Source organism: Aspergillus japonicus (assembly GCF_003184785.1).
Source record: "Aspergillus japonicus CBS 114.51 unplaced genomic scaffold BO86scaffold_77, whole genome shotgun sequence".
NCBI classification, from domain to species: Eukaryota; Fungi; Ascomycota; class Eurotiomycetes; order Eurotiales; family Aspergillaceae; genus Aspergillus; species Aspergillus japonicus.
Window position 1 is genome coordinate 56425 of NW_020291714.1, and position 13357 is coordinate 69781.

Consider the following 13357-nt stretch of genomic DNA (forward strand, 5'->3'; position numbering starts at 1 on the left):
AAATCAGCATAACCATCGCTGGATCAAATAAACAGCCTGCGTGTCTTCACAGAAAAGAAAAAGGGCAAAGAACAAAAACATGGATGAAATAGTAGGAAGAAACCCCCTCCCCCATTTTCGCCCAAATACACATTTTAAGAACGGATGAAGATGGAAGAAAAAAAAAAAGAAAAGAAAGACATAGGTAATAGACCTTTGGGGAAAAGGGCACACAGTGGGATTTGAACACCAAGTTCCAACTATGAGACTGCAAGGAGAATGTAAGAAAACGGAGGGAAGGAGAAGATGATGATGCAGAGGAAGAGAATGAGAAAAGGAAAGAAAGATGATGTACTATACAGCAACTTAGTATCTAAGCTTTCCCTCTACCGGTTGTTCGGCTGTCCACCACCATGATGGCCATTGGCCGCTGTGACCTTGAATAATTCGTCGGTCAGCAACTTATAATCTGAACTGGCCTCGGGACGGCGTTGCAGGATCTCCTGGATCACGCTCAGCTGAGAGACGTCGGCATTCGGGGCCTGCTGCAGCAGTTGCTGGAGAGCCGGAGAATGAGCAGCCTGCGGGCCTAAGACCTGGAGAGCTGCCGCCAGACCCGTGAAGGGGGCCTGGTGGGTGGAAGCTTGAGGAGGGGAGTAAGAGGGGTATTGGGTGGTAGCTGCGGGTGGTTGCTGCGGTTGCTGGCTGTAGGGAACGGGCGCCTGCGGCGTGGCGGGAAACGATGGTGCTGGGCTGGGGGTGAATTGCGAGGCGTGGCGAGGGGGTGCTGGGGTCAGGAATTGTTGTTGCTGTTGCGAGGCGGCCATGGTGACAGGGCTGGCAGAAGCACCGGGCTCCTGGCTGGTGGGATGAGAAGGCTGGACGGAGGGAGGATTCGAATCGCCTGTCTTGACGGCGAAGACGACCAGGAGAACCCGCTCGGGCATGGGGTCCTCGAGGGTGTTGTTCTCCAACAGCTCGATGAAGTCGGGCTTCTTGGTTGAGCCGGCCTCAATCGGAATCAGGTAGGTATCCTTGACAGCGGGCAGTGGGTGTTTGCCCACCACCCCGTATCGGTTGCGGTCCTGGAAGTAGCTGAACAGCTTGTCGAAGCCGGCCTTCTCCTTAGGATTCTCGGGACTACTGATCGAGATGACGGTAACATCGGTCGACGAGCTGAATCGCAGACCGCAGAGATAGTTGCCAGCCAACTGAGTGTCGATGCGTCCGTCCACAAGCAAGGTCGAGGGAACCAACTGGCTCCAGGGTATACGCCCGCTAAGGTCTGCGCCTCCTGCATGCTTCGCCGAGGAGGTGAACTCGGCGATGGTACTCATCATCACCTTGCCATGCCAGATCGATCCTTCGTCGTGGAAATCCTTGGGAGAGTAGGGCGGCGATTCGGGTTCATCGTCCTTGAGCAACTTATCGATCTCTGCATCGGCCTGTGCCTTGCGTGCTGGTAGCTGTTCGCGGATATGAGCCGACACTTCAGGGAAGACAGGCTCGTGGCTGGTGCCACCAGGTGAGTGTGCCCTCGGAGGGAAGTCATCACGACGAATGTCCACCCCATCGGGGAGCTTGGACTCATTGGGATGCTTCTGCGCAGCGCCATCGGTCTCGGTCGTCTGTGGCGTTGGACTGGTCGGACTCTGTCCGGCAGGACTACCGTCGGCCTCGGCCAGACTGCGTCGAGATGCGGCCGTGGAGAAGACCGGCTCGCTGGCGGCGGTATGGGTTTCGTCTTCGACCAGTTCTTCACCCTTATGGGTGCGTCTAATGCGCGGCCCTTGTTCTTGGATGATAATGTGTTGACGCTCGGCTTCCCGCTTGATCTCAGCATCCTTCTGCTGGAGCTCCTCACTGGCCATGTCTTGGCTGCTCATCTTAGAGAGGGCATCGGGAAGTAAACTACCTACGAGCAGACGATCCCGTAGAGAAGGGTTCTTCTTTACGTTGAACAGGATCGCCCGCAATTGTATCTTATACGGGTCTGTAGGCTCTCCAGATCCTCCGCATATATTCTGGTACATAGCACTCTCAATCGAGAGTCCAAGCTGCCGCGCAACTTCCTCCACAGTTTTCCCTTTGGGCAAGCTGAAAGATCCTTTCTTCTGGGACTCAGAATTCTGATCTACAAATAACTTGGCCAGGGCACTAGCAGCACTTCTTCGAGCCGGGTTAGTGGGTTCTTCCAAGGACTTCGTCACGTCTGCGTAGGTCGGCGATGGCGATGCAGTGGAGCCATGTCGAGAAGACTGCCCGGTGGGCTCATCCTTCGCTGGGGCCGGCGCGGGAGGAGGTGTTGGCGTGGCGGCTGGCGGTGAAACCTTCTGCTGCTTGGGTTTCGGTTCCTATCAAGATTATTGTCAGTCAGGTGTGGTCAAGCCAGAAAAGAAACAGGCTACATACAGCTTCCGCGGTTGGAGCTTCTTGATGCTCCTCGAACTTGCGTTTCTGGGCACTTGCTGGCGGAGCCTCAGGAGTATGACCATTTTTCTCGGGAGTTGGCTCCTTAGCGGGAGTTGGCGCCTTAGCGGGAGTTGGCGCCTTAGCAGGAGATGGCTCCTTAGCAGGCGCGACAACCGGAGCTTCGGTAGCAGGGGCTTCGGCAGCAGGAGAAGGAGTAGGAGCAGAGGCAGGAGGCGGAGGAGCAGCAGCAGCAGCAGCAGCAGCAGCAGCAGCAGGAGCAGGAGTAGGCGCAGGCGCAGCCACGGGGGCTGGGGTAGGAGTAGGGGCAGGTGTTGTCGAGGCTGCTGCGCGAGATGGAGTGCTCGTTTCAACCTTGGCCTCACTTTGGCGACCTCGTCGGCCGCCCTTCTTGCCCTTCTTGCGCCGCGAGGCCTTCTTCTCCTCCGCTTCTATGCGTCGCCGTTCGGCAGCTTCTTCCCATGGCTTTTCGCCGCGCGAAATCTTCTCCAAGAGGACCGGGTGGTTCTCGGGCTTGCACTGCTCGCAAAAGTATTCATCGGGCTCTTCTCCCTTGGCGAACGTCAGGCCCATACAGTCGTTATGTTGCCATGCCGAGCATCGGTCACAGCAGATCATGTCACGTTCAACATCCTCCTCCTCTTCATATTCACCGCAGATACATCGGATAATCTCTTCCTCTTCGCTAGGAGCAGGTGTCGGCTCCACCGACGGCTTCGCGGATTTCTCCTTCGATTGAGCTTTGGCTTTCGTCTTCTTCGCCGGCGTCTCGGTGATCATGTCGAGGTTCTTGTGTTGGCCTTTGGTCGAGCGACCAGAGCGTCTCGGTTCATCTGAAGTTCTTTGTTAGCTGCATCCAATTCGTCCCATAGTTTTTTTTTTCCAAGCTTGCCTGCCACCAACACCGCGCACCGACAGTGTTGGCTCCGGTAGGAAAAGATGGGTGGAATACGATAGCTTACCAGCCATGATGGGAGTGAATGACTGAAGTAGATTTTCAAATTTCTACGGCGCGAGATTGTTGGTGTAAGAGGAAAGTAGAGGGCAGGTAGATAATGGGCAGGATCCAAAGTGTCCAAGCCAAAGTGTCCAAGGGGAAAGTTGCGCACGCCACCCAGGTCACGGTTCTACGGCATCAGAAGAGCTAAAGCAATACACAGAGAAAGGCACTGGCGACTGGCACTGCTGTGCGGTCTGCGCAAGTATTACTCGATCTTCTCCAAGCTCCAGCGACTGACTTATTTAGAGGCGATGGGGCGGAATAGTCCGTGGCGTCACCATCCGTGACGATGGGGGAAGGAGGAGGTTTGTTCAGCAACCACAACCGGTGTCGCGCGCAGGATGCTTGGCGTGGGCGGGGTTCGCGCGAAAAGTGGCTCAAGCCTCACGGGTTATTTAGGCGTGGAATCGTGAGCTGCGAACAGAAAGTGCGCAGGATGTAATGCACAGTGGCGATTCTTGATGAAAGGTGCGCCCAGCGAGAATCAGCCGGGGTCGATGGGAGATGAGGAAGAATGATCCGAGGTTGGGAAGAAGAAGAGGAGACTGGATGTTGTCGCGGTTGAACCTCCTCTAGGCTGCTGATTAAGTGAGCTAACTTAGTTAGTTAACTTATAGGATGCTGAATCAGCTGAATAGAGCCCACGTGACTGCGGCTCCGCGGAGTCGGCTTGGCGCGCGGTGCGCCCGTCGCCCGTTCTCGTCGCGTTTATTCTTCGCCGCCCTTCCAAAGCTTCTCCGGAATCCCCACATAGATTGATTTTCTAATCACCTGGCTTGAAAAAGGGCTCTTTACTTTACCTACCAACCTACCTACCTGACTACCTACCTAGTAATTCCAACCAAACGCTTCCTTATTCCCTTTGTTCATCTCTTCATTATCATAGCATTTATACCTACTCCCAGAAGAAAGATCATGGCCGATGTTCGCTCATTACTCCGCAATGAGCTCGCCACCCGCAAGGGCTCCTCTCAGACAGGGAGCACGGGCAACCGTGTAACCAAGAAAAGAAAGGTAGATCCCGCAGACGACCCGATGCGCAAGAGGGTCAGGTCGGCCGGCGCAGAGTCCAGTTCCGCGGCGGGGCATATGACGATACAGCCACCGAGCGCGACAGCCATCGAGGAGGAACACGAGGAGGAGCTCGAACAATTAGACGAAGAAGTCGCCGGTCCCGAAGCCCCGTCAGACGCTCCCATTGAGCACGAGCCCTCCGAGCCGGTGGGCCAAACATCAGAGATCCCTGCTGGGGCAGACCCAGCATCACTTCCTCAAACTGTGGATGAGGATGAGTGGGCGGCTTTTGAGCGCGAGGTGGTGGCGCCAACTCGCATGCCACACCGGCCCGCGGCGCTGACCGCCACGGCAACCATCTCAGCGGCGCCCCTCACCGCGGAAGAGATTGCTGCACAGCATCAACGCGAATCCGAGACGATAGGCAAGAACCGCGAGGTGGAGGCGGAGGGGGAGCGGGAGGATGCGGCGCGCTTCATGGAGAACGAGTTCGACGAGATGGACCAGCTAGAGGAGCGCCTCAAGCGCCTCAAACAAAAACGCGAAGAGCTGCGGCAACTTAGACCTGCCGAGGACGTCACAGTGCAGGATATGGATAAATCTCCCTCCGCGGGCCCTGCGCCGCAGGATGAGCTGGGCCACGCTGGACGCCGTCACGAGAATGAAGATGAGCAGGATGATGATGACGACGATGACGATGACGATGATGATTGGGACAACTGGAGATTCCGGTAATTATTGGGGTCAGGGTTCAGGCGTGGGACATAAACAAACGGCGTCATTTCACAAAGAGGGAGGTCCAGAACTTTTCTAAAAACTTACAATGATACCCCATGAGCTATGTGCGATCACACAAGATTGCTACTAATCACCTTAATCCGCCACAGTATTGGCAGCGCGAGTGCTGTCCTGTTAGCTTACTTGCTCTTTCATACCTCCCCATTCTGCGCTTGCTTGTATGGCAGGGCATATTACGCCCGCATAGCTGAATCATAAGCGTCGTGTGATTGATCCTTTAGATAGAGACAGAAACGATTCAACCTGTATCTTACAGTCATCTAATGTCATGATTATCCTATACATGAGATACACTTCCCCAATGCTCCCTATTCTCCTTGAGGTCTGGACGATTGGTCCTCTGCTTCCAGGTAGCTGCGCAGGCCGCCCTTGTTGACTTGCATAGCTTCCTCAAGCTCAACCTCACCTTCTCGTAAGAGATGTTTGCCACGGATAAGTTCGCCCTTCTGCTTCCGCTTCTCATCTTCAACTTGCTTTTCACGTTCCGCCAGAGCCCTCTCACGCTTTTCTCGCTCCACTCTCTTTCGCTCCAGCTCTTCTCTTTCCTCGGCGGTGAGGTTATCCTCTGGTGCCGGGGGCAAGGTCGAGATGTACGTCTCGATAAGCGGATCACGTACTTTGGGAGCTAGTGCGATGTATCTGAGATCGGTAATGATAGATGTGGGGAGCGCTTCGAGGTTGGATGATTTGTGCAATTCATGCAAAGGGACAGATTTGAGCAGAGCTGAAAGGTCGGATTTTCGACTGCTTTCGGGCTGCTTCATTCGAGATACCAGGTCGCGGTAGAACTTCTCCCGGTCTTTGTCCGAGAGCTGTGGGTCTTTCATCTCTGGCTCTTTCCTATATTTCCGTTTGAACTCTGGCCAGTACAATTTTGGGGTTGCGTGTTCCTGCAAGAATGACAGGTATTTTATGCGCGGGTCTTTCTTCTCTTGCTTCTGCTTGCGCTCCTTGATATCTTGGATACGATCGCGACTCCAGTTCGACCAGACGTCGCGACGCGTTTTCATGTTCGGGAGAACAGTATAGCGGCTGTCGTTGATGATGTGGCCTTCTTCAATGATCTTCTCCCAGGTCGTGAAGGGATTGATATGGAAGTCGTCGAGGAGGTCGCGGAATAGAGCCGTAGCATCCTCCTCCGTGAGTGGCAGACCTTCAGCACCCTCTTCCCACCCTTCCTCGCCTGGTTCGCCATACTCGCCGGGGTCGAGGCCGTATTCTTCTCCCATCGCTGCTAACTGATATTCCATGTCTTCCTCGGTAAATTCCACAGGTTGTGGGTGACCTTCATCCTCATCGGTCTTCGGTCGTTTGAAAGGTTGGTCTTCATCGTCGTCGTCCGTAACCTCGACTTCCTCATACTCATCGCTGTCCTCCTCGGCGTGTGCTGGGGGACCGCTTGCCGAAACCACGGCTTCCTGTCTCTCTCCTGAACTACCCTCTGCATGTTCCAGGTCTCCAACATCCTGGATATCTTCACCCCGTTCCTTTCTCGCCAGTGCCTCTTGTTCCAAGCGATCGAACTCGAGAACCCCCTTCATCACCTGGGGAGGGATTTTCCAGAAGCTCTCGTTTGTCTCCGGATTGTGAACAAATCGTCTTCCTAGTTTCGTCTTCACAAGCACCCACGGCGCGCACCCTGGCACAGCGTGCTTTTTCTTGGGCCTGTCTTCTGGCCCCCGGCGTCGGCGATCATAGTTGTTTCTTCCGCCGCGGAAATTTCCTTGACCCTGATTCCCTTGCTGCTGTCCATATTGAGGGATGGCATTGGAGCCAGTGCCACCGAAGCCGAATCCGTGAGGCGCATAAGGGGTAGAAGAGAATGGGGGCAGTGTGTCTATGTTCGTTTTGTATGTGGGCTGTTGCGGCGTTATTGTCGGCGGTTGGGGTTGGGTCGGAACTGGTAGGGGCCTGGTGTAGGTGGATTGCTTGGTTTGCGCGTTGTAGTAGTATGTATGTCCTAGATTAAATTAGGAACGAGATATGGACGACACTCCTTGTGGGTAAGCGTACCTGTAGGAGCTTTATGTTCGGTCCATCCTGGAGGTAGCGGAGGAGGTGGGGTATATGTCGACCTTAGCATGGTGAAATATGATTATGCAATGTGAGTTCCACTCAAATAGATATATAAAAGTTGAGTAAAGATATTTTATCGCATAATCGAAGGACTTTTGGCCAAATGGTTGAAGGCTTGAAGCGCCGTTGAAAGATAATTTGCGCCAGTGTCGCGGAGAGCTTCGCATGGAATCTCGGGGTGGTCCGAGCTTGGCGGACGGATGGCGGGCTGGCTGGTGGACGCGCCAGGGCGAAGTTGCCTGGTCGGTCACTCACTCGCTCACTTCCAACGGGAGCTCATCCGACCTTCCACTGCACAGCTTGCTCGGCATCTCCCTTCATCTTCTCCCTATCACAACTCCGCTCATTCCCACCCTCTCTTCTTGCTTGACATACACAACTGGAGTATTTGAATATTGGTTCAACTAGTTCAAGATGTCAAGAAGATACGATTCCAGAGTATGCTTGTTCCCCCGATGATTAATTGTTCTTTCGGAAGCTTCCTAGCTGACCCGATGACGTTCTTCGACAGACAACCATCTTCTCCCCCGAAGGTCGACTGTACCAGGTTGAGTATGCGTTAGAAGCCATCTCGCACGCCGGTACTGCTCTGGGTATTCTGGCCAAGGATGGAATCGTCCTTGCCGCGGAGAAGAAGGTCACCAGCAAGCTGCTCGAGCAGGACACATCTGCCGAGAAGCTGTACACACTGAACGAGTATGCGGCCCTTATCCCACCGCCCTTTACTGGCCTAACATTTCGGGCAGCAACATGATCTGTGCCGTTGCTGGTATGACGGCAGATGCGAACATCCTGATCAACTACGCCCGACAAGCCGCTCAGCGGTACCTCCTTACCTACAACGAAGAGATCCCTTGCGAGCAACTTGTCCGTCGGTTGTGCGATCTGAAACAAGGATATACCCAACACGGTGGTCTTCGTCCCTTCGGTGTGTCATTCATCTATGCGGGCTACGACCCTCTTCGGCAGTTCCAGTTGTACCAGAGCAACCCCAGCGGTAACTACGGTGGTTGGAAGGCGACCAGCGTGGGTGCCAACAACGCAAGCGCCCAAAGTTTGCTCAAGCAAGACTACAAGGAGGACTGCGATCTGAAGGAGGCTTGCGCCATGGCGGTGAAGGTCTTGAGCAAGACGATGGACTCAACGAAGTTGAGCAGTGAGAAGAGTAAGTGGTTCCTTTCCGGATCGTACAAAGTGCATCCCAGCCGCATCATCTGCTAACAGGCACATTTCAAATAGTTGAGTTCGCGACGGTGGGAAGAACGCCTGAAGGCAAGATCTACCACCATCTGTGGAGTGCCGATGAGATCAATGCTCTATTGAAAGAACACGGATTGGCCAAGGTTGACGATGAGCCCGAGGCTGGTGAGATCAAATAAATGAGTGAACGACAGCTTTCTGCTTTTTGACCAAGATAATATCATTTGTTTCCATTGACCAAACGTTCTTCAGCTATACATCCGTAGGCTTTGCACCGCTCATAGGCATGTAGCTTGCTAGGAGAGACCTGCATCAAATCATGGCACACAGAACACTTCCCTGAAGCTGCACCTGAAGCGTAACTGACGTTGTCCACGGGTGACGTGGCAAGCGGCGATATCAAGCTGGCTCCCGGACAATTCATTGTACATTTGTCCTCTCGTGTGTCTGAGGGACATCCGATCCGGTTCTTCACAGATCTCCGAAGATGAATGGTCCACGTAGCTGACGAAGACCTCATTGACATTGGGCGCCTGAACAAACGAAGGGCTTCCCTGAGCCCAGGGTGCCACATTCCTTTCCTATATAAACATGACGCGCCAATATCAGACCACATTTTCGTCCAGTGCCTATTTTATACAAGTTATGGGCGAAAGGGCATCCTGCAGTATTTTATGTCGAATATTGGTTGTATCCTGGCCCCTGGTACAGCACATTCGGTTGATCCATTATAAGCACGAATACGCAAGGCAGAGCCACGTCCAGACCATATATCTCAAAACATCACAGCGAAGCTTGGTTGGAGGTCAGCAAGGAGCCAACTTTGACGAATTGATGTCGTGGTGCTGAATTCATCCACCACCGGGGGCTGCCAGTTGACAGACTGGGACAGGACACCTCTAACCCAAACAGGAGGGCCATCACGTGGCGATTGCCGAAACGCGGGGTTTGGTCTATATCCCTCCATTGATCCAGCTCTCCATATCTTCAAACCCATCGTTCGTCCGCAACTCTCACTGTTCTCTTTCATGACGCCAGGGCAGCTACATCAAACTATAGGACCTCCTTTACAAAAGGAGCAATCTATACTGTAATTGACAACATTGATGCCCCCTTCAGCGAACAATTGCTATGGTGAAACGGTCTTCTGGCTTCGACGAGCCGCTCATCAACATCGGCGCTTACGGTGTGGAACTTCTACCGAGGGATGGCGCCTGGAAATGCCAGATATTGAGCATTTGAAACAACTTTATTGGATCTGATCCCTTTTGCTCAGGACCTTTTGCTCAAAATGAAAACTATCCGCCAGCCATTGTGTGGCTGCAGCCTGAAAAGACGGGTTTGAAATGAACAATGGTCGAGTTCACACAATGTTACACATTGACAGGGGTTAAGCACCAAAGATACAAACAAGAAGAATGACCAAAGCATAACCAATGAGGGAATCTGAAATTCGAAGAAAAGAAACAGCACTTGGCTCGCAACATTCTCACCCCATTTTCTCACCGCAGCTCACCATGTCCTCCTATGACAGTGCTCGCTGCTTTTCTTGCTTCTCTCTCTCCAGCTGGAAGATCTCTCTATCGAGCTCCTTGATCAGGTTCTGACTTCGTTCCATGGAAGCCACGAGAGTGCCTCCCTCTCGCTTCCATCGAGTCAATCTGTCCACCTCGGCGTTTCGCCGCCGCACCTTGGTATCAATCTTATCGCACAGGCGGCATTTCGCCTTCTCGTTGAAGGTCTCATTCACAAGTCTCATGCCACATGTCTCGCCCGTGCGGTATTCGTAATTGCAACGGTGAGCGAAGTTGGTCCAACTCCAGTCACCGCATGAAAACTTCCTCTGGTTGTAGAAGCACATATCTAATTCTTGTTGTCAGCTAATGGTTTTCTAGGGTCTGGATGAAACTCACTCTCCGTTGCTGCAGCTTGCGGTTTCAAGTGTCTGGCTTGTGTTCTATTGGTCCGCTCAAAGATCCTGCCGCCGTGCAGAGATTTGATAGGCTAAGCTTGCACAAGACTCTTGAAGGTTGAAGAGAGCCTTAGAATTGAAACACCTTTAATCAGCAACGAAGTCTTATTTCGAATGGTTTTTCTTGAAGAAGCAGAGTGTGAAACGGTTAATGATTCAGAGTTCGAGGAGGGGACGGCCTCCGTGGCCCTATTTATGTTTCGTCAAAAGCGTTCATGTTACAAGACGACCAATTATCGCCCATGCCCATCAATTGTCGATCGAATTCAGCTCAGCATCCGATGGCTTGTCGACTACTGTGTTCTATCATCACACCCACACCACCCCATCCAGTGATTTTGCGGTTGGCTATGCTGGAATTTCCCTGACTGTGGAGACACAAAATATCCACACCCTTCCTGTTCGGGGCAACTGTAATCACCGGGTGATTCACAAATGCATACATCCTGCTGTCGTGTTCTCTCATCCAGCCCGTGTTGAAAATCCCTCATTCGCCATGATTGATCTCTTTTGGCCTTTGTCCTGTTAGCTCGGATTGTTGTTGCAGCCTGAGATGCTCCGTTGATCGTCCCCGCTTCGTCTATGGCTTTCCGCTGCGTACGAACCGGAATTCAAGAATCAGCCAGACCATCCGCTTGCTGAATCAAAGCTCCTGCATGAGACAGTCGTTTTTACTTTTGTGCCAGCTGTCATGCTGTCCGTCTTACATCGAAGGCCTTTTCCTTCCCATTGAACGGCAACCTAACATTTCGGCATTGAGGGGATAGGAAACTACGGGTGCCGTTTGAAACATCAGTGTGATCACCTAGTCTGGTTTGTTACATGCTCTCCCATCCATGATATTGTGACGACTTGCTCACGACCAATTAGTTCAATCGCAAGCAATTCTAGTGGCATACATTCTGCAACGGAGTCATGCCGAGAAAGAAGCCAGATTCTAGATTGAGTCCGCTTCTGGGTGCATTTTTCTTTTTCGAACTTCTAGCTAGCTGCCAGCCTGCCCAATAGGCCTGGGTTCCGTTGTCTGGCTGCAACACTAATAAGTTTCTTTTTCTAATTTGTTGGACATTGATCGATCTTTCGCAGATGGACTAACCCTCGTGCCTGTGACCGTCTCGTATACTCCGCATGCTTCCGTCTGGTCATCACTTACCAAGGAAATTCTCTTCGCTCCATCCATGGTGGCGAAAGACGCGTCACTGGAAGACCTCGATTGGCACCTGGTTTGTCCTTGGACATGACCCTTTAGAGTGAACATGACTTGCATTTGCATGACGAGCTCAGGCTTCTATGAGGGACCGATTCTCTTCAGCTGATCTCCCACATCTGCAGAGGAATAATCCCGCATGTGCCCCCACCCAGGTGCAGGGTTTATCTTCATTTACTTGCTTTGCTCTGCTGAAACGATAGGATATCATTTGTGCTCATCAGCCATGGCAGATACCGACTGTGGTACGGTGCACCTACAGTTGAATCCATGCAGCTGCATTAGAGCTCGGAGACTCACTGACGTGGCACCCTTCGTCTGGCTCAATTGCTCGAGATTCAAGTCTGCTGTGCTGATGGGGGACTGTTCTCAACTGGAAACTGATCAGTACGATGTTCGAAGGGCTCCGAGGCTGTCGATTTCGCTTTGACTTGCCTCCGACTCGGCGAATAGGGGCTCAATACTCCCACATCTCCGCTTGTCCGGGCATCCTAGAAGATGATTGCCTGAAAGGCTCTTACTTGTCTGCCTGTAGCATTGAGCATCAAATCATCGGCTGGTGCGCTCTGGCGTCCGCTACACTGGGTGGACGAGCATAGATCCATGGACTGATTGCGGTTGCCAACTCAGCAGCTGCCGGATTTGGCTGACCACCGCCATGATGAAATCGCATCGATAACACACCGTGCATTGAATGCAGACTTTTCCTCCCACCGGGTACCAGAGCGCGATTTGCCACCCATCTGCCTCTTCTCGCAGGCTGTCTTACTTCGGATGTTTCTAATCCAGCCTCGCCTGTGGCGATTGCACATTAGAAACAAGGATTCGGGGCCTACGGATTGGAAAAAATGGCCTTACTAGACCGGCCGATCCCCTTTCAGTACCCCCAAAACTACGGTGTGATTTTCTGGCTGCAACAGCTCGAGTAATTCCAGCTGCATGCTACCATGACTTTCACTTATACTTCTGACGACGTTGAAATTGGATTTTGAGACCCACCCACGCGCACCACTATGCTGGGTTCCTTTGATCCCGTGATTGTAACGTGACCGGCTTCTTCTGCGCTTCTGCGCGTACCTTTTTCTCTTGCAGTCAACAAATGGAACCTGCGAAACAGGCATTGGGGGGATTAAGGTGAGAACGCACTCTTTGCTGTTTCGAGACCACGGACCGAGATTGGTCCATTTTCGAAAGGCTATTAAATAGCGTCAGCGCTCCATATCCAATGAAGTTCACCAGCTGACAGGCTGCTCGGGAGGTGCATGCAAGCTAAGAAGATCCCTGTCGCGATATCTTGAGCCCATGAGAAACACGCATTAACAAAACTAGTATGGATGAATTCCGGGTCCTCGCATTTGCAAGTTGGCACCTGAAGTTGTTTCCCTGCGGGCTCTGGGCTTGGGCTACGAAAGGTGCGTCCTGCATAGTCTAGACCCCTGCTCCTAGCATAAATCTTGCTCTCCTCTTGAGGTCGAATGGCGAGCAATGTATGTTTGGGTTGTTCTACGATTGCACTTTACTCTTCGAGTCAGGACATTTGCAAGTCACAGCGTGGTCGATAACGACCCGGCCCTATGCATAGTGCTTCAATCCAATTGTGGACAAGCTGGGCATTTAGTCGGTTCTCATTCTACGCAAGCCTTGCGTGAAGGTGTTGGTCCCAGCGGAGAGAACCGCCTTG

The 13357-nt window shown here is 52.7% G+C and overlaps 5 protein-coding genes across 5 annotated transcripts; 2 read left to right on the forward strand and 3 right to left on the reverse strand.

Annotated features, from left to right (window-relative positions):
• Nucleotides 1–365: 365 nt before the first annotated feature.
• On the reverse strand, nt 366–3378 carry BO86DRAFT_383142 (putative PHD finger domain protein; the record flags this gene model as incomplete). The annotated part of the gene is made up of 3 exons (XM_025670827.1): nt 366–2333; nt 2392–3242; nt 3372–3378. 3 exons carry the CDS (start codon nt 3376–3378, stop codon nt 366–368), a joined length of 2826 nt encoding a protein of 941 aa, XP_025523166.1.
• Nucleotides 3379–4154: 776 nt separating this feature from the next.
• On the forward strand, nt 4155–5447 carry BO86DRAFT_392823 (uncharacterized protein). The gene has a single exon (XM_025672889.1). It carries the CDS (start codon nt 4325–4327, stop codon nt 5156–5158), a length of 834 nt encoding a protein of 277 aa, XP_025523167.1. The 5' UTR covers nt 4155–4324; the 3' UTR covers nt 5159–5447.
• Nucleotides 5448–5497: 50 nt separating this feature from the next.
• BO86DRAFT_459339 (FF domain protein) lies at nt 5498–7451 on the reverse strand. Its single transcript, XM_025677351.1, has 2 exons — nt 7235–7451; nt 5498–7181 (listed from the first exon to the last, which is right to left on the reverse strand). The coding sequence occupies exons 1-2, from the start codon at nt 7302–7304 to the stop codon at nt 5530–5532; spliced, it is 1722 nt and encodes a 573-aa protein (XP_025523168.1). The 5' UTR covers nt 7305–7451; the 3' UTR covers nt 5498–5529.
• A 108-nt stretch (nt 7452–7559) lies between these two features.
• Nucleotides 7560–8739, forward strand: pre9 (proteasome core particle subunit alpha 3). Its single transcript, XM_025670308.1, has 4 exons — nt 7560–7735; nt 7809–7993; nt 8044–8462; nt 8537–8739. The coding sequence occupies exons 1-4, from the start codon at nt 7712–7714 to the stop codon at nt 8674–8676; spliced, it is 768 nt and encodes a 255-aa protein (XP_025523169.1). The 5' UTR covers nt 7560–7711; the 3' UTR covers nt 8677–8739.
• A 1089-nt stretch (nt 8740–9828) lies between these two features.
• BO86DRAFT_225480 (uncharacterized protein) lies at nt 9829–10514 on the reverse strand. The gene is made up of 2 exons (XM_025666956.1): nt 10411–10514; nt 9829–10360 (listed from the first exon to the last, which is right to left on the reverse strand). Exon 2 carries the CDS (start codon nt 10356–10358, stop codon nt 10023–10025), a length of 336 nt encoding a protein of 111 aa, XP_025523170.1. The 5' UTR covers nt 10359–10360; nt 10411–10514; the 3' UTR covers nt 9829–10022.
• Between the last annotated feature and the right edge of the window lie 2843 nt (nt 10515–13357).

Excerpts from the sequence above, each read along its gene's own strand:
- BO86DRAFT_392823 (XM_025672889.1), top strand. The coding sequence starts at position 4,325 with ATGGCCGATGTTCGCTCATTACTCCGCAATGAGCTCGCCACCCGCAAG.
- BO86DRAFT_459339 (XM_025677351.1), bottom strand. The coding sequence starts at position 7,304 with ATGCTAAGGTCGACATATACCCCACCTCCTCCGCTACCTCCAGGATGG. Across the intron at positions 7,182-7,234 it reads CGAACATAAAGCTCCTACAG|GACATACATACTACTACAAC; the intron begins GTACGCTTACCC and ends AATTTAATCTAG.
- pre9 (XM_025670308.1), top strand. The coding sequence starts at position 7,712 with ATGTCAAGAAGATACGATTCCAGA. Across the intron at positions 7,736-7,808 it reads CAAGAAGATACGATTCCAGA|ACAACCATCTTCTCCCCCGA; the intron begins GTATGCTTGTTC and ends GTTCTTCGACAG. Across the intron at positions 8,463-8,536 it reads GAAGTTGAGCAGTGAGAAGA|TTGAGTTCGCGACGGTGGGA; the intron begins GTAAGTGGTTCC and ends CATTTCAAATAG.
- BO86DRAFT_225480 (XM_025666956.1), bottom strand. The coding sequence starts at position 10,358 with ATGTGCTTCTACAACCAGAGGAAGTTTTCATGCGGTGACTGGAGTTGG.